General features: G+C 40.9%; 1 protein-coding gene and 1 non-coding gene across 4 annotated transcripts in view; one reads left to right on the top strand and one right to left on the bottom strand.

Moving 5' to 3' along the window:
* Nucleotides 1–8: 8 nt before the first annotated feature.
* LOC125363334 (SAP domain containing ribonucleoprotein) overlaps nt 9–20,157 on the bottom strand; it is a 54,852-nt gene continuing 34,703 nt past the window's right edge. For 2 of the 3 annotated variants that reach the window (XM_048362496.1, XM_048362507.1), the window contains 2 exons: nt 10,516–10,605; nt 6,121–6,403 (listed from right to left, as the gene is read on the bottom strand). In XM_048362496.1, the coding sequence (XP_048218453.1) occupies nt 6,362–6,403; nt 10,516–10,605 (132 nt within the window). In that variant the 3' untranslated portion in view covers nt 6,121–6,361. Of the gene's footprint in view, nt 235–6,120; nt 6,404–10,515; nt 10,606–20,157 lie in introns of those variants that run through there. The other variant, XR_007213216.1, reaches the window with a different exon arrangement.
* On the top strand, nt 12,796–12,903 carry LOC125341164. The gene has a single exon (XR_007208896.1). It is a non-coding gene; the product is annotated as a U6 spliceosomal RNA (small nuclear RNA).

The raw sequence follows: 20,157 nt of genomic DNA, 5'->3' as shown, positions 1-20,157 counted from the left end.
TACATCATGTGTGTGATTGCCTTTGTTTGTTAAGGGTGTCTGAGAAGTATGGGACTGAGAGGGGTACTGGAATGCCAGGAAAGGACTTCTTCACTGAGATCAAGGCTTCCTGGAAAGAGGAACCATTGCAAAAAGGCCATCAAGCAGTTTTCAAGTTATGTGACAGAGGGCAAAGATGGCCATAGGGTGCTCTGAGTTTTGGGATGGTCACATGACACAATCCAGCACTTGAACCTGAAAAAAGAAAAATAAAAGCAGTCAAAGAGTTTAGAATTCAGTGCTGACCTCTTCTAATCAAGCGCCACATTTACACCAAGGAGACCAGGAACTGAAGAGGATCAAAAGGGGTCCTTGGAGCAAGACAGAAAAACACTATAAAGGACTGTGGGAAGAGGGTTGGGACACAGAAGACAGGAAAGGGAAAGGATCTAACAATTCTTTTCTGGAGAGTCTGAATTCTTCTCTGGAAAATTCTCTGAAGACATCTCTGAATCTCCTCAGAATGAAAAATGTAAGTTATCTTGAGATAATCTAGCTCATGTCTCTCCTATTCCGCAGTCCTGTGTCCTTCAACACTGTCACCAAAACCTATGAGCCACACCAACTCCCATTCATTCTGCCTGTGCAACAAGCACCTCAAACACTACACTACAAAAATTGTCTCCATAGAGGCATAGTACCTTGCACTCCAGGCAATGAGAGCTGAAGGTGGCAAGAGAATCTTGCCCTGCTTACATTAAAAATAATGATGGGAGGTAGAGATTGAGGGATTATGGCCAGAGGCTACCTTGGGCAGAAAAAGGAGATCCTATCTTTTGTCAGTCATAGGCCTTGAACTCTGGGCCTGGGCACTGTCCCTGAGTGCCTCTGCTCAAGGTTAGCACTCTGCCCCTTGAGCCACAGTGCCACTTCTGGTTTTCTGGTGGTTAACTGGAGATTAGAGTCTCTCTGACTTTCCTGCCCAGGCTGGCTTTGAACCATGATCCTCAAATCTCAGCCTCCTGAATAGCTCACAGGTGGCACCTGGCAGAGATCCTATCAGAAAAATCGGGGCATGGTGGTACAGGTCTGTTATTCCAGTTAAGGCAGGAAGTAGACATAGGTTCAGTCTAGGGGGAAAGTCAGACCTTATTTCTCGAACAAAAAGAGCTTAAGGCACAACTTAAGCAATAGAGTGCCTCCCTAACAAACGTAAAGCTCTGAGTATAAGCCCCAGAACTGCCCAAAATAAACAACAAACTCCTGTGACATCAACCTGATCCAGCATGAAGGAGAGAGGACCAAAAGAGGGTTTCAATGTACTGTTCCATGAATATATGGATCCCCACCCAGACAAACTACAAAACAAGTTGGGAATGGGTAAAGTTAATGAATAACAAAAACGCTACATCTTTCCTTTTTCCTCCAAAGGAACTGCTTTGTTTTTTGTTTGGGTATACTAGTAATGGGGCTTGAACAGAGGGCCTGAACTCCCTGGGCTTGCACGTTCATTCCACTCAGCTGGCACTCTACTTCTCCCCATCTATCCCTAGCTTTTGGCCTGAGCCAACAATGGGTTTTCCCTTCCTATTACTCATTTATCTCCTGCATTGAAAAGGCATTCAGGGGCTGGGGATATGGCCTAGTGGCAAGAGTGCTTGCCTCGTATACATGAGGCCCTGGGTTCAATTCCCCAGCACCACATATACAGAAAACGGCCAGAAGTGGCGCTGTGGCTCAAGTGGCAGAGTACTAGCCTTGAGCAAAAGGAAGCCAGGGACAGTGCTCAGGCCCTGGGTTCAAGGCCAGGACTGGCCAAAAAAAAAAGCATTCAGAAGAAAGTATAAGATGACTAATAGGCCCCCCCACCCTGGGGCCTGAATTCAGAGCCTTTGTGCTCTTACTTGGCTTTTCTGCTTAAGGCTGTTCTACCACTTGAGCAACACTTCTACTAGGATTACAGGAATGGTTTTGTAAACTGATAAGGTTACAGAAAGTTTTTTCCCCTCTTTTCCCAAACTTCCTCCAAGACAATGCATAAGTTATCCTGTACTTTGCCTTTGACCAGGTTTTGCATGTGAGGAACAGGAGGAGGAAAATCAATGTCCCACATGAAAAGGTCAATTTTTCTGCCAGTGAGCTAGAGCTAAGAGAGCACCTAGAATTCTTTGCAGTCTCTACACCAAAAACAATTGTGAAAAGTAAGCACATGTACACATATGCAGGCTCAAACTATTCCACTTAACCCCTATTCTTTAACTGGAACCTAATAAAAACAATGCCACTTAACCTAAGCCTTAATTGAACTTTAATAAACTTAAGAGTTAATATTTATTGACTGACTGCTATGCTAAGTATAGCATGCAAATCATGCCAGGTACATAATATGGGATCAGCTAATTTTCACAGTAACCTTCACAACAGGATTCCTACAGTTTGGAAAATGAAAAAAAGATTTAATTTAGTAATTTGCCCAGGTCTCAGGGCTAGTGTGGTAGAACAAATAAATCAAAGTACCTAACATGTAGTATTACATTTTAACCTATTGTATTCTATCATTATTGATATGACAGGTGAGAAACTAAGTACAAGGACAACAAAGAAGAAAAGTAATGAAAAAGGTTAGAAACACTATGTGCTTGAACAGTTTAAATGTGTGAAACTTCATTTTCAATCCCCTTGAAGGGAAAAAAAGGGGTCTAGAAACACCAAGAGAAGGCAAGATTAGATTTGGAAATAATTTCAGTAGTCACAAGTGGCAATGACTTTAAGAAGCCTCATAAAAGAGAACAGGGAAAAACTATCCTGTCTTAATGATCTGAGCTCCTTCTTCCCTCCCTCCTTCCATTTCTCATAGCATAGCAAGAAGACTCAGCTCAACACTAAGAATTTCTGCTTAATGACACCTTCCTTCTCATAGCCTTTCAACTCCACAAGCTTCTAGCCTTCTATTTTCAATAATTCTCAAGAAATGGGGCCGGAGAAAAGGCATTTTAGGGATGGTAGAGAAATATCCTAGAAAAGTATAAAAAGGTACAGATTTACAGCTAAAGAAGCTCATTCTCTCTGCAGCTTTTAAAGACTCCTTTTTTCTTTTCTTTTCTTTTTTTTGCCAGTCTTAGGGCTTGAACTCTGGGCCTGGGCGCTGTCCCTGAGCTCCTTTAGCTCAAGGCTAGCACTCTACCACTTGAGCCACAGCACCTTTGCTATGATTATTTGGAAATAAGGGTCTCACGGACTTTCTTGCTCAGGCTGGCTTTGACTGTGATCCTCGATCTCAGCCTCCTGAGTAGCTAGGGCTACAGGCATGAGCCACTGGCTCCCAGCCAAAGACTCCCTCATTTAAGAGCTTTAAGCTTTGGGCTTTTGTATCACACAGGGGAAGAATAGAGGATAGAAGAGGTACATGGGTTCTAGATAAAGAATCACAAGCCCACATGTCTGTTTTATCTAAGCAAATAAAATGGGCTTTCTCCTTTGGACTAAATTAGACACAGACATGGTAAACTATGTGAGCTCAAAAAGTAAGTGTGACATAACACTGAGACAAAAAAACTATGATATCGGTCAAGCTTGGAAGTTAGAGTCTCCCCTTCCCCCTTCTCTTCCCTTTTCTTCTCCTCAGGGGAGGGTGGAGGGTGGCACCAGGGCTTGAACCTAGGGCATTAAGTTCTCCCTCAGCTTTTACTCATGGCTGCTGCTCTACCAATTGAGCCATGCCTTCAGCCTGGACAGAGTCTCAAAGACTTTTCTGACCAGTCTGACTTCAAACCCTGATCTTCCAGGTCTCACCCTCCCTCAAGCAGTTAGGATTACAGGTGTGAGCTACCTGTAACTCAGCTCGAATAACATATGAACTGCAGAAATGGAAAAAGGTTAACCAGGAAAAAAAAATCCTCCCATATTGAGAGACACTGTATAAAAGATTTGGGCAAAGTGTCAAGAGAATGATTAGGCTTCAAGAAGGGAATCCTAACTAGTAAAGACACATTTTTGGAAGGTCATGGGAGATAAACAGAAGAAACCTTCTGAAGGAGCCACAGGTTCTTCCCTTACCATCCTGGGGTAGAAATTCTTACAGAATCTATTATCTCTCTCACTACAAAAAGATAAATTCTGGGGCTGGGAATGTGGCTTACTGGTATAGTACTTGCCTAGCATGCATGAAACCCTGGGTTTGAGTCCTCAGTACCACATAAACAGAAAAAGCCACAGTAGCTCTGTGGCTCAAGTAGTAGTGTGGTAGCCTTCAGCAAAAGAATCTCAGGGACAGTGCCCAGGCTTTGAGTTCAAGCCCCAGGACTGCCCCCCCCCAAAGAGAGAGAGAGAGACAGAGAGAGACAGAGAGAGAGAAAGGGGTAAGGGGAAGCTAATCCAGAGATTGGGGCCTGAAGTTAAAGAAAGGGAGGGGACAGAAGAGACTGATGAGAAAAGGAAAAGTCACTTCACTTGCTCTTCCATCTCTGTCCCTCAATTCTACAAAGTCACAGATGAAGCAAAATTCGCAAATGGGCAAGGCTTGGATCTGCTGTCCATGGTGCAGTTTTGCTAAAGTGTCTACATGGTGGTCTCTGCTTTCCTCACCCACGAGACTTATTTTTTAGCCAGGCTGTTTTTTTGTGTTTTTTTTTTGGCCAGTCCTGAGGCTTGGACTCGGCCTGAGCACTGTCCTTGGCTTCTCTTTCCCCAAGGCTAGTACTCTGCCACTTGAGCCACAGCGCCACTTCTGGCCTTTTCTATATATGTGGTACTGAGGAATGGAGCCCAGGGCTTCCTCCCAGCCCTTGTCAGGCTGGTTTAGGTACAAACAAGCATCTCAGAAGCTAATTATGAAAGCAGTTTTCAGGTAAGATACCAGGCTTTTAAGTTTTATGACTTCACACCTCCCCTCCACTAAAAAAGCAAAAGCAAGCTTTTATAGATATTCAAGTATAAAGACTAAATGGAGAAATACAACACTAACACATCAAAAATACTAAATACTAGGTCTCAAACATATATACAACTTCAAGTACAAGCAAGCAGCCTGCTTGGGGACAGCCCATACTTTTCTAATCAGGAGTCTCAGCAAAAATAAATATTTTCAATACCCAAGAAACATCACTGTCAAAATAGTAATAGCACATTTAAATGAAAGTTTTTAGCACCCTAGTTTGATTTAATGGGTTTGATCAGAAAGTAGAGGTGGGGTTTGGAGTGTAACTCAGTGCTTAGTGGTAGTGTTTGTCCAGCATGTACAAGGCCCTGGGCTTAATGCCCAGCATGCACACACACTAGCATGCACACATACACACATATACACACGTGCACTTATGTGCATGCCAGGCACTAGTAGCTCATGTCTGTAACTAAATTTAGCTACTCAGGAAGCTGAGATCAGAGAAATCAGCCAGCTTGGTTAGAAAAGTCCATGAGATTCCACCTCCAAGTTAAAAAAAAAAAAAACAGGCTGGACACATGGCTCAAGTAGTAGAGCAACAGTAGAACAAGTACAAGGCTCTGAGTTCAGATTCTAGTACTGGCAAACAACAACAACAAAAAAAAACAGCAAAAAAACAAGAAGCATCCAGTCCCACTGCTTATGTCCCAATGATGTAGGTAATGATGCTAAACATATGACACCTGACATGTTTTATCTAAGGAATATCCACACCAAATATTTACCTACAAGAACTGTTTAACCAACAAGGTCAAACATAATGACTTCTGGTATCAATATCATGCTAGGCCATCCTGGAAAAAAGGGCCCTTCTTGGTGTGGGATTTTGGCACATTTTAACTAACAAGGCATATAGAATAAATTTATCAGTCATTAGTCTTTATAATTATATCATTTGCAGCTCCTAAAACCTCCCAAAGTTCTATTTTATCTCATGATCATTTTAACCTGTTGAAGCAAAAATTCAAGAGGTAGTAAATTGGCCTCTTCTTCACAAAGTAGATGGATGTCTGTGAGTGTAAAAATGAGAATGAATAAATAGGCTTAGAAGGTAGACTCAATCCTCTTTCTTTTCTTTTCCAAAAGGATAAAAGAATTATGGCTCTAATATTTGTCCCTGAAGCTCCCCTCATCTGGTCTGATCTGGCTCCAAAAACTTAAAAAAGGAGCACCTAATAAAACACATTGTTCTATTTTCTCTCTCTCTCTCTTTTTTTTTTATTAACAAGCAAAATAATTAGAAACAAAAACACAACAACCTTAAAGTTGGAACAGCAGTAAGTCCAATTGCTGCTGGAGTTCACAGATGTACTTGGGGTACACACTCCCTCACTGGGAGCTGGATGTAGTAGACATGTGACTGTGCATTTAGATATATATGTAACCAAGAAGAACCATAGAAATGGAAACCACTGGAGAACAGAAAGCATGAAGAACTGTTCATCATGCAATCCCAAAGCGCTCTGCTCTTTTCCTCTTCTTTGCCTGTGAGGAAAAAGCAAGAAGAAAAAAACATTTGTTAAAACAATAGTGGCCTAGGTTCCTGGCTGCTTTAACCCAAACTCACATGAACTGTCACAAGGCCAGAGGAATGATGAGTCAAGACTTTAAGCCAGAGACTTCATTCCCGAGTCCTTCTAGTTATCCAGTTTAAGCTGGGAAGATTTAGTGAAAAAAGAGGATGAGGAGGAAATATTAGTAAGACATGAGACAGGAGGGGACAAAGAAAATAATGATAGAAATGGCAAAGATTTTGTGAAGGAACAGAAGTGGCATTCATCAGTAGTCTCAGTAATCAGAAGGCTGAGGTTCATGGCCAGCCTGGGCTACATACTGAGATCCTGTCTCACTATATAGGAAAAAAAAATCCTGAAAAACGGCAGCTCCACCTTAGAAGAAGCTATTCTGGAAAGTGTACTTCCTGAACAGGCTAGGAAAGTCTTCCACTCAGTGGGGAGCTGGGAGATTTCAGAGAACAAAAAGGGGTAGTAACCGGTACTATTCAATGAGGGAGCATTCTGCTTTAAGCAAGCAGTAGCTACACCTTAAGTCTCAGGACTCCAATCCACAGAGAAGCATGTAAATCTTCAATACCAACAGAATAAATTAGTGGAGGAAGGGTGTTTGCAGGAGAGTCCTAGTCCTAGATCCCTTAAGAAACAGCACTGGAGTGATGGCACAAACTTGGGACAGAAAGGCTGGATTAAAAAAAGCACTCTAGGGCTGGGAATATGGCCTAGTGGTAAAGTGCTCACCTCATATACATGAAGCCCTAGGTTCGACTCCTCAGCACCACATATATAGAAAAAGCCGGAAGTGGCACTGTGGCTCAAGTGGTAGAGTGCTAGCCTTGAGCAAAAAGAAGCCAGGGACAGTGCTCATGCCCTGAGTTCATAGCCCCAGGACTGGCAAAAAAACAAAACAAAAAAACAGACACAAAAAGCACTCTAGCCCTTCATCCTCTGACACACATGGGACTTTTCAACCCAATCACATAGAAAGTTTAGTACAGATAAGATGGGAATATGGCCTAGTGGCAAGAGTGCTTGCCTCATATACATGAAGCCCTGGGTTCGATTCCCTAGCACCACATATATAGAAAAGGCCAGAAGCGGCACTGTGTCTCAAGTGGCAAAGTGTTAGCCTTGAGCAAAAAGAAGCCAGGGACAGTGCTTAGGCCCTGAGTGGACAAGGTCCAGGACTGCCCTCCCACGCCCCCCCGCCCTTCATCCCTTCCACTCAGATGAGTTTTAAATTATGGCTGGCATTCTACCACTTGAGTCATTGTCTCCAGTCTAGCTCTTTTGCTGGTTACTGTTTCTGTCTGGATTGGCTCTGAACTTAATCCTTAGTAGTCTCCCGTAAAACTAGGATTACAAGTATAAGCCACCAGCACTCAGCCTAATACAATGCGTGCGCACATGCACAAGAATGCATGTGTACCAGTACTTAATCTTGATCTCAGAGCCTTGGTGCTGTCACTTGCTTTTTTGCTTAAGGGTAGCACACTACCACTTGGGCCAAACTTCCACTTCCAATTTTTGGTAGTTGACTGAAGAGTCTTATGGGCTTTCCTCACTAGACTGGCTTTGAACCACAATCCTCAGATCTCAGCCTCCTGAGTTACTAGGATTATAGGTGTGAGCCATGGGCACCCAACTTAATACAGATTTTAAAAGAAATCTGACTATAAGAATTGGAGGCATGGCTCACAAAAAAAGCTAAATGAGCATGAGGCTCTGAGTTCAAGCAACAGTACTGGCATACACAAAAAAAGAAATCCCAGCCATTCTACTATGAAAATCAAACAAAAATCTGATTCACATGAATTTCATCAGCTTTAGAAGTTACTATTCCTGGGGCTGGGAATATGGCCTAGTGGTAAAGTGCTCGTCTCATATACATGAAGCCCTAGGTTCGATTCCTCAGCACCACATATATAGAAAAAGCCGGAAGTGGCGCTGTGGCTCAAGTGGCAGAGTGCTAGCCTTGAGCAAAAAGAAGCCAGGGACAGTGCTCATGCCCTGAGTTCAAGCCCCAAGACTGGCAAAAATAAAAAATATAAAAAAAGTTACTATTCCTTTGCATACACTACCTCTTCTAACAAAAGCCATGGTACTCTGCCAGAAAATCTCTGTATTCCTTAACTTGGGCGAAGACAAATACACTTAATTATTAGCAAAGATGCTTGGTTTAACAAGTTTCCCCTTATAAGAAGAGAGTAATTCTAACCAGTTAAAACAAGTCTAAGTTTACTTCATGATCATTCTGGTAAATCAGTATATAAGCAGATATTTAACAATGTAAGTACTCAGTAGTACAAAGAAAATAAATTCCTTTTGCTTTTTCCTACTGGTGAGTGTAAACTAATATGATTTAATTCATAAAAGTATGGGCCTTGGGGCTGGGAATACGGCCTAGTGGTAGAGTGCTGGTCTCATATACAGCAAGCCCTGGGTTCAATTCCTCAGAACCACATATATAGAAAAAGCCAGAAGTGGCGCTGTGACTCAAGTGGTAGAGAGCTAGCCTTGAGCAAAAAGAAGCCAAGGACAGAGTTCAGGCCCTGAGTTCCAGCCCCAAGGCTGGCAAAAAAAACAAAAACAAAAAACTGTGGGTCTTATTCTAGCTTATTTATAAGGTTGGGGTAGAGCTGGAGGCTGCTGGCTCACACCTATGATCTTAGCTACTTAAGAGGCTGACATCTTAGATCGCAGTTCAAAGCTAGCCCAGGTAGGAAAGTAAGACTCATCTCCACTAAACTATAAAAAAAGCCAGAAGTTGGGGCTGGGAATATGGCTTAGTGGTAGAGTGCTTGCCTAGCATGCATAAAGCCTGGGTTCAATTCCCAGTACCACATAAACAGAAAAAGCTGGAAGTGGTGGTGTGGTTCAAGTGATAAGAGTGCTAGCCTTGAGCAAAAAGAAGCCAGGGACAGTGCTCAGGCCCTGAGTCCAAGCCCCAGGACTGGCAAAAAAAAAAAAAAAAAAAAAAAAAAAGCCAGAAGGGAAGCTGTGGCTCAAATGATTGTGTGTTAGCTTTGTGCAAAAAGAAAATCACGGAGCCCAGGCCCTGAATTCAAGCCTCCAGGACTGGCACGGGAGGGGGGGGGCGGGGAAAGACTATGGGTAAGGAAATAAATTTTAGAGGCTATCTCCAGAAGTAGATAGAAGAAAACCTAGATTGTGGAAGTAAGAAACACCATTATAAATGCCTTGACACTCAAGAAGCCTACACTCAAGAAGTCTACAGGTATAATTTCAATTGTCCTTTATATACACTCCACTCCTGTTGATACCCACACACTATTAGAGGTATTCAAATCAATCAATTAAATTAGCAATGATTGATCTCAGTTAATGTCAATTACTCTAGGGTAATCTGAGGTATAGATAAACAGGTCTTTTAAAAAGCTACTGGGGCCGGGTTATACTGGCTCACACCTGTAATCCTAGCTTCTCAGAACGCTTAAGTTTCATTTTGAGAAACTTAATTATAAACCAAGTATAAGAATGAGAAGCCTCATATGTATCCACTATCAATTCCAGAGGGGAGTTAGGCCTAACTATTCTTGTGCCTAGGTTGGAGGTGGCTTTCATTAAATGATCAAAGGAAACATGCCAAGCAGAAAATAATAAACACTGCTGAATAAACACTTTTGAATACTTACAATATGACAGGCCATCATTCTTAAGCATTTTGAATAAAGCCATCCTTTTTTACATAGAATCACTTCACTTCATTCTGAAAATCCTTTTCTGAGTTAAGTTTATAATCTCTACTACTCAAATAGTGAAATGAAGGCTTAGCAAAGTACTCTAATTGATAAGTGCCACAGTCATTTAAAAAATAAAAAGAAAAGTATTCATGATATCAAATCCATTGCTGTTTCTTACTAGGTTAATCTAACATGGAATTAAATACATTGGTGGAATTCAGTGTAACTTCAACCTAGAAAATGCAATCACGCAAAAGGAATATCTTGTCATTTGGACAATTTGAGAAGCGGGATGGAGAAATAAAGGTGTTTTCTCCTCTCCAACATATTCCTCATCATTTATTTCATTTTAACAGCTCTACAGAGCATTCTATTTTACCTCTGTATCCTCTGTGGTTCCAGTTCCAGCTGAACTTGTGACAATCCCAAATCGTTCTTTCCTCTTTTTCAGTTTCTCATCATCTTCAGACTGCTCAACAACAAAAACAAAACAAAACAAACAGCTGAAACAAATCAGTCTTTTATTCACAAAGTACATAGATATAAAACTTTATCAGTTACAATAAGTAACCCAGCTTTATACCCAAGAACCAAGGATCCAATGAATAAAGCTGGTGTTATTATTTAAACACGTTTGTCCCCAAGGGTTGATGTTTTAGAAGCTTTCTTAATGTGATGGTGGTGGAAGATGGTAAGACCTGTAAGAAGTTGAACCTTGTGGAAATTTGGTTAAGTCATTGGTAGCAAGATGTAAGAGGGAATTAATGTAGTTCTTGTGGGATCTTGAGTTAGTTCTTGTGAGTGAGTTATTCTAAGAGCAAGCCCAATCCAAGTCACATTCTGACTTTTTTGGTGTGGGTTCTGGAACTTGAAGTCAGGGCCTGGGCACTCTCCAAGGTTTTGCTCAATACTAGCACTCTACTACTTGAACTACAGCTCCATTTCTGGCTGTTTTGGTGCTTAATTGGAACAAAGAGTCTTAAGAACTGCCTTGCCCAAGCAGGATTTGAAATGTGATTCTCAGATCTCAGCTTCCTGAGTAGTTTAGGATTACAAGTGTGAGTCAGTACCCAGCTAACTTTGACTTTCAGTTTATATGTTGTGCTTCCTTCCTAGTGAGTACAAAGGACATTAAGAAAGCTTGGGTGCTGTAAGTGAAAAATCTTACACATCAATTTTTTAATCTTAGATATTATTAGGATAAAATATTGCCTACAGTTTTTCTACCTTTTTCATTATAACCACTAATAAATCTACAGTGGATAACCTATTCATATAATCTAAACAATGGAAAAACCAGGTACTAAGTATTTTTGTCCTTAACTACAAAATAATAATAAAAATATGGGCACTAACATTTGAGTGCTTCCTATCTGACACATACAAGTTCTTTTCATTTGTTATTTCTTTTTAGTCTTATAATAATCTTATGAAGTAGGTTCAATGATTAGATTCACTGAATACGTATACAAACTAAAGCTTAAAAGATTAATCTCAAATGGGCACCGGTGGCTCATACCTGTAATCCTGGTTACTCAGGAGGCTGAGATCTGAGGCTCTTGATTCAAAGGCAACAGGAGCAGGAAAGTCTGTGTGACACTCTTATCTCTAATTAACCAGCAAATACCAGAAGTGGAGTTGCAGCTTACGTGGTAGAGTGGTAGGCTTGAGAAAAAACGCTCAGGGACAGCGCCAAGGCCCTGAGTTCAAACCCAGTACTAGCACCCATGTACATGCATGTGCACACACACATACACAAATTAATCTAAAAAACACTAAGTAGTAGAGCCAAGATTAAAATCTGATCAAGATTCATTGTACTTACAAACTAACATGCTGAATTAAAACCCCTTTATACAAATACTTAGATTGTTTTAATCCTTAGGACACTTTGCTCAAGAACACATTTTTCCTAACTTTAGTATCTAACACAGTATTTCTTTGGATGAATAGTAGCAGAATACAGAATGCTTAATTCCCAAAGGAAAAGGATCACCAAGAACCTTAACTAGAAGTACTTGTAAATTACTATAATTACTTTTACATGGTTACATAACTGAAGCAATACTAGCATCCTCCTACCATAACAACTGCTTCCACTTTATAAACTAAGAACCTAGGAAAAGGACTTGTTAGAAATATACTAAGGCCATCCATAGTCATGATATAGAATCAAGCCAAATGCCCCTCAATGGACAAATGGATAAAGAAAATGTGGTAGACATACTCAAGGGAATTCTACTCCTTCACCAGAATGACAATGTACTATTTGTAAGGAAATGGAAATACTTGGAAAAAATTGTATTAAGAGAAGTAAACCAGACTCACAAAAACATAGGCTGCATGGTTTCCCTCATTTGTAGTAACTTAAAATGTGCCTATAAAGCTACAAGTAAATACACTGGATAGTACAAGACAAAAAATACAACAGGGGCTGGGGATATAGCCTAGTGGCAAGAGTGCCTGCCTCGGATACACAAGGCCCTAGGTTCGATTCCCCAGCACCACATATAAAGAAAACGGCCAGAAGCGGCGCTGTGGCTCAAGTGGCAGAGTGCTAGCATTGAGCGGGAAGAAGCCAGGGACAGTGCTTAGGCCCTGAGTCCAAGGCCCAGGACTGGCCAAAAAACAAAAAAAAACAAAAAAAAAACAACAACAGGTGCTCACTTCAGCAGCACATATACTAAAACTGGAACGATACAAAGAAGATGTGCATGGCCCCTTGTGCAAGGATAACATGCAAATTCGTGAAGTGTTCCCTATTTAAAAAAATACAGTGAGACATGATAAATTATACAGGACTCTAGACATTTACACAGTGAGACCAAAGGAGGATATTCTTAGGAGAAAAATCACAAAGGCTCAATAGCTATATGCATATGATCATATAAAATAATATTTATCAAAATGAGCTCCAAGAAATGGAAACAAGAGGGTTGATTTTTTTTTCCCTTTGTTGCTGTTTTTGTTTTACCTTTTGTTTGTAAATTTGCCTATATGGGGGAAGGTGGGGAGACAAAAAGCGTGGAACAAAAGGTGAACAAATGCAGCAGCGACACTATGTCACTAGACACTCTGTTGCAAATGAACTGTTCAACCTGTGGGTGGGGATAGAAGGGAAAATGGTGAGAGAGCAAGGGAAGGGTCAACTCTGTCCATAAAGAAATGTACTCATGGGCTAGGAATGTGGCTTAGTGGTAGTGCTTTGCTAGCTTACATGAAGACCTTGGTTCAATTCTTCAGTACCACATACATAGAAAAAGCCAGAAGTGGCACTGTGGTTCAAGTGATAGAACACTAGCCTTGAGTAAAAGCTCAGTAACAGTGTCCAGGCCCTGAGTTCAAGCACCAGGACTGGGGGGAAATATATTTATACTGGGAGAAATATACTTATTACCTGACTTATATAACTGTAAATCCTCTGTACATCATCTTTACAATAACTATATACAGACACATATATTTTAAGGAAATATATTTTGTAGATATATTTATTTATTTCTTTATTGTTAAAGTGATGTGCAGAGGGGTTACAGTTTCATACATAAGGCAGTGTGTATTTTTCTTTTTGTGTGTGTATCTTTGCTTTTAATATTTTTTTATTGTCAAGATGATGTACAGAGGGGTTACAGTTACATACTTAAGGTAGTAAATACATATATATTTCTTGTCATACTTATAACCCCTTTCCTCATTTTTCTCCCTCCTTCCCTCCCCCTCAGTCCCTCAACCCTCCCTGCCTTCTTCATTTTTTTTTCAACGCCCTCCCCCCACCCCAAATCTTACCCTTGATGTACATTGTCAATCTAGTCTACAATGCTTAGGACCACTATGATTATTAACCCGTAAAACAACTCCTTCCAGATCGGGTGATATATACATATACATTTCTTTCCTTTTGCTCAGTGTAATCTGTTCCTTCTTTTTCTCCTCCCTGCTGCCCCTGAGTTGCTTAGTTTGCTCTCATCAATGTCCACTGCAGCTGTTGGGCCCTTTCTACTGTATTTTCCTCCCAATTTTCCATTCATTCTGTGCCCTCTTCCCAGCTTCTTTCAGATGTGCACATGTATACACCTGTTTGAGATAAAGGGTATAGGATCCTTTAAATTCTCTAAGACTAATTCTCCCAAGTTTTGGTCTCCCTGTGACTTGGTACCTAGTGTCCTGCTTTCTTTGTCATGTCTCTTTGTTATTTATTTAAAGAGATAGATTAAGGGGCTGGGAAGATGGCTTAGTGGTAAAGTGCTTGCCTAACATGTACAAAGCCCTGAGTTCAATTCCTCAGTATTACATAAATAGAAAAAGTTGGAGTGGTGGTGTGGCTCAAGTGGCAGAGTGCTAGCTTTGAGCAAGAGAAGCTTAGAAAAAGTGCCTAGGCCTGAGTTCAAGTCCCAGGACTGGCAGTTTAAAAAAAAAGAAAGAAAAAAAAATTAAGGTTTTCTTCAGCTGAAATGTGTTTCTAACTTTTGCTAAGTAGCCATTCCAGAGGTTGGAATGTAATAAACAATTGTAAAGAACTATAACTCCTCCATACATCACCTTTATAATAACAATGGGGAAAAAAGAATTGAACACTAAGCTCCACCCCATATTTACTGCATACAGCAAGGGGAAAGTTGCACTGATTTTTTAATATGACTACTAAGACAAAGTAAGATATCAATGGAGACTAACTAATAGAATGAGTTTTAGGAAGAGAAAAAAGGAACATTTCTTCTCGGAAAAAGGCAAATGAACGTAGCCTCAGGGCCTGAGCACTGTCCCTACCTTCTTTTTGCTCAAGGCTAGCACTCTGCCACTTGAGCCACAGCACCACTTCTGGCTGTTTTCTATATATGTGGTGCTGAGGAATCGAACCCAGGGTTTCATGTATAGAAGGCAAGCACTCTTGCGACTATGCCATATTCCCAGCCCTAAATTTTTCTATTGTTGTTGTTGGTCATGGGTTTGAACTCAGGGCCTGGGTGCTATCCCTGAGCTCTTTTTGCTCAAGGCTAACATTCTACCACTTTGAGCCACCATTCAACTTCCAGTTTTTGGGTGGTTTACTAGAGATAAGAGTCTCGCAGACGTTTTTGCTCTGGCTGGCTTCTGAACCATGATCCTCAGATCTCAAGCCTCCAGAGTAGCTAGAATTACATGTGTGCTCCACCAGCGCCCAGCTTTTTTTTTTTTTTTTTAAGCAAATTCAGTTCAGTGCTATGTGTACTTCAGCATTTAGAGAACACATTAAACCTGAATCCTAGCACAAATCGCAAGGCCACTTCTTTCACATATCAAAAATGTCTATGTCCATCTGGAAGGTAGGGGACAGGAAAGGAGTCTTTTCCTTTGTTCTTCATTTTGCTAAATCCTAAAATAGCAAGTTTCAATTTGAAATTAAATATATTTCCTTTTGCATTCAAAGGTGAAGGATGAAGAGTAGAAGAAAGAGAATGAGGACTCACTTCTCTAGCTAAGGCTAGTAGAGATTTCTCCATACCTGTCTTTTAAAATCAGATGTTTGGGGCCTCTCCAGAGGTCCAAGCAAAGCATCGGCTCCAAACTTACTAGGAACTCTAAGATGAAAAAAAAAAAAAAAAAACCCAATACAGCTTCCTTATTCCCTATAGCCTGTCCTTCCCTCCTCAACCAGTACCCTTCAACTCCCCTATGTGGCCTCCTTCCTTCTTGCCCTGCAGGAAAGTGTACAACAGCCTAGTAAATCAACATGGTTCTAATGATCTCTTTCACTTGACCCTTCTAGGGTGACTATGTCCCATGAAAACAAACATACAATAAATTTCACTCCATCGTCAGCTCCTTGCTGACAGGTTTTGTTTCATGGGATTTCGAGACCCATCTGAAAGATATTACCTCAATCAAAACTCATCTCTCTCTGTATTCATCCGGCCAATACTCCCCCAGGCCATGTTCACAAGCCCAAATGGGTTTACACATTTGCAGACAGCACTGGCCTTTCTAGCTCTGTGTCACATGCATTTGTAAAACTCTCCTTTCTTCATCACCCTCTCAATTCCTTCCTCTAATCTGAAATGCCCTGATTTTCCATCAAATGTTAACTCTAAACATACAACTCAAAATCAGAGAAGAAACCAGCCTTACTCAATGCAATATAAGCTCATCCAGACTTTATTTCTCCCAATTTTCTCATTCCTCAAAATGAGATGTTTACATTTCTAAAATGAAAAAGAATTGTGCAAAAGAGAGCACTCGTGTAAGAAGCCAAATATTTCCAAATATTCCAGAATATTTACTACTATTGCATATTGCTATTATGTAACAAAGACAGTTCCTTTGAAGACACTCTGAATTTCTCAAATTTCACTATTTCCTTGTTTCTCTCTCTCTCTTTTTGTCTGTATTGGGAGTTGGACTCAGGGCCTAAGCACTGTCCCTGGCTTCTTTTTGCTCAAGGCTAGCACCCTACTATTTGACTCATAACGCCACTTCTGGCCTTTTCTATTTATGTGGTGCTGAGGAATTGAACCCAGGGCTTCACGCATGCTAGGCAAGTACTCTACTGCTAAGCCACATTCCCAGCTCCTTGTTTCTCTTCTATACTTGGTAAATCCTTAAGACACAAAGTATAAAGAAAATAACACATGCTAAAGGAAATGAATGAGACATTCAAGACTACTCCAAGACACCAATTACATATGCAGAAACTTGGTACATAGAAACTACCACGTATGACATATTAACTATCTTACAAAGGGTATTAAGTAAGTGTTAGGAGGCGGGCCCACCTCATGCCTATAATCCTAGTTACTCAAGAGGCTGAGATCTGAGGATCATAATTGGAAGCCAGTCTGGGCATGAAAGTGCCCAATAATCACATCCCCAATAATCACAGCAAAAGCCAGAAGTGGCAGAGTGGCTCAAATGGTAGAGCAAAAAGAACCCAGCATCCAGGCCCAGAGTTCAAGCCCCATGACCAGCCTCCCCCAAACCAAAAAAAGTGAGGGTTTTTGTTTTGTTTTGTTTTGCCAGTCCTGGGCCTTGGAATCAGGGCCTGAGCACTGTCCCTGGCTTCCTTTTGCTCAAGGCTAGCACTCTGCCACTTGAGCCATAACGCCACTTCTGGCCGTTTTTCTGTATATGTGGTGCTTGGGAATCAAACCCAGGGCTTCATGTATAGAAGGCAAGCACTCTTGCCACTAGGCCATATTCCCAGCCCCAAAGGGTTGTTTTTGTGTGTGTGTGTGTGTGTGTGTGTGTGTGTGTGTGTGTGTGTTTTTGCCACATTCCCCCTGAAACCAACAAAATTTTGAAGCTAACTACACCATGCACTCTCTTACATAAAAGGTAGAATCAGGCTATGAATGTGGATTGGTAGGAGAGTGCTTGCCTAGCATGCATGAAGCCCTGGGTTTGATTCCTCAGTACCACAGTGCTATGGCTCAAGTGGTAAAGTGCTAATCTTGGGCAAAAAAAAAAGCTCAGCAACAATGCCCAAGTCCTGAGTTCTAGCCCCAGGACTGGCAAGAAAAAAAAAGAAAAAAGGAAAAAAAAAAGATGGAATCAACACAGGACAAACAATAAGAGTAAGATCTATTACCAAAGGACATAAGTGAACAGAAGGCTAGATTCAAAGTTGAAATTTAGTGTAGTAACTGGACAAAAACCAGTCTTGTCCACCAGATCTTAACCATTTTTTCTCTCAAGGCCCCTGAAAACTTTTGTCAGGCTGTACTGACTTCTCCAACTCAAGTGGCTAAAAACAGCATAAGCCCACATAAGGTAGTATCAGAGGGAACTGAGCAAGGATTTTACCTTTACTTATATAGTTCTAAAGGAATTGAGGGGGCTGGGGATATGGCCTAGTGGCAAGAGAGCTTGCCTCGTATACATGAGGCCCTGGGTTCAATTCCCCAGCACCACATATACAGAAAACGGCCAGAGTGGTGCTGTGGCTCAAGTGGCAGAGTGCTAGCCTTGAGCAAAAGGAAGCCAGGGACAGTACTCAGGCCCTGAGTTCAAGGCCCAGGACTGGCCAAAAAAAAAAAGGAATTGAGGAATTATTTTCACTAGCATATTCATTCATTCATAGTGTCAAGGATGGAATCCAGGGTCTTACTATGCTAAGCAAGTACTCTGTACCACCTGGTGTCTTATGTAACCCAGGTTAGCTTCACATTCAAGAATATCCTTCCTCGGCCTCTGGAGGCTGGGATTATTTAGACAATCATCCCACACCTGGCATAAATCATTTTCAAGAACACTGCCAACTATAAAACTCATTCAATAATTTATTCACACCAACAACCGAATGTCTCCTTTGGATCAGGCACTATATTTTGGTCACTGAAAATACAGAAATTAATAAGAAAGAGCCTTAATCACACAAGGTTTATGAATAAATTCACCACTGAGTTACAGTAAAGACTCATGGAGAAATGTTCTTTCTGGTTCTCAAACCCAATACAGTTAAAAATACACAGCTATACTTTCATGCAACTTGAGAGCATTTACCTTGTGAACTCTGTGAATCACTGTAAGCAGTATAACTGTATTTCTTTTACTGCTGTATGTCTGGAGCCAAATGTGTGGCATGCACCTTCCTTCCTTCTGGTACCAAGGTTGGCACTCTACTACTTGAAGCACACATTCACTTTGGGCTTCTGATTGTTTAATTGGAGATGAGTGTCATGGACTTTCCTGTCAAACGTAGCTTCTAAACATCATTCTCAGATCTCAGTAGCTTGGATTATAGGCACAGTGCCCGGCTATGTATGGTTTATTGCTGACAAATGATTCTGAAAATGTTTCTCTTAGAAAAGGGAAGCCCATTCAAGTGTAATGGCAAATACATTTCATCCCAGCTACTTGGAAGGCTGAGGTTGGAAGTGTGAGTTCAAGGTTAACCTGCTTCCAAGACTTTGTCTCAAAATAAAATTTAATGTTGTGTGGCATAGTAACTGTTACCTAGGGCTGGGAATTTGGCTTAGAGGTAGAGTGCTTGCCTAGCATGCATGAAGTGCCAGGTTCCATTCCTCAGCACCACATAAATAGAAAAAGCCAAAAATGGCGTTGTGGCTCAAGAGGTAAGACTGTTAGCCTTGAGCAAAAAGAAGCCAGGGACAGTGCTCAGGCCCTGAGTCCAAGCCCCAGGACTGGCAATAATAATAATAATAATAACTGTTACTGGAGATACTGGGCTCAATTTAACCCACCCTGGGGGTGAGAGGAGAAAGAGAGAAAAGAAGGAGGAGGTATTGAGATGGGGAAGAACTATACGATACAAAGAAGATGATCAAATTAGAGCCACAGAAGTTGCTTAGAAAACAAGATTCAAAGTGTAATTGGTTAAAGGACTGCTGCTAGTCCCTTAAGAACTTACTCCAGGCCAAACATAATAGAATCATTTAAAAATACCTCAATGACCTGAGAAGGAATACAAGAGGTACAAGGTTATAATTAGAAACTTTAAACTAAGGGCTTTTTGGCAATGGTTTCAATAGCATGCACTCTGTAGCCAGTGTATTAAGTCCCAAATGGAAAACCAGCTGCAACAACTGGCAGCTGAATATCATACATATCTTTAAATTGATTGCCTTTCATCTCAGAATACTATTGATATCTCTATACAGATTAGAGCTCTAACTTTTGCCTTAAGATTCAAATTCAAGAGGACATTTCCCTAAACCCACTAACCTTTATTCTGCATACAATAAAAAACACTGATCCTAGCCTAGCCAAGGGCTATTTGCTCTGCCAAAAAGAGTCCACACTTTGATGCAATTAGCACCCCCATGGGCTGTCTTTTCAAAGCATTAGCTCTCTTCAATCTTATTACCAGTGCCACTCTAGATCAAAAATAAACTGGAGAAAACAAAACAGTGTCCTAGAGTATAACCCAGGCAAATTTAGAAAAATTGAACTCAAAAATTCTCAAGAACACAAAGCTAGGTATTCACTGGATCCAAGAAATCTCCTTACTATTCTCAGAAGGGGACAAAGAATTAACCAAGCCCAGTATTGTTTCTGATTGTACTAAGAACACATTCATCCCTTATCC

This window comes from Perognathus longimembris, chromosome 1 (genome assembly GCF_023159225.1).
Source record: "Perognathus longimembris pacificus isolate PPM17 chromosome 1, ASM2315922v1, whole genome shotgun sequence".
NCBI lineage: Eukaryota > Metazoa > Chordata > Mammalia > Rodentia > Heteromyidae > Perognathus > Perognathus longimembris.
The sequence above is the reverse complement of the archived record's forward strand: the minus strand, read 5'-3'. Positions and strand labels throughout refer to the sequence as shown.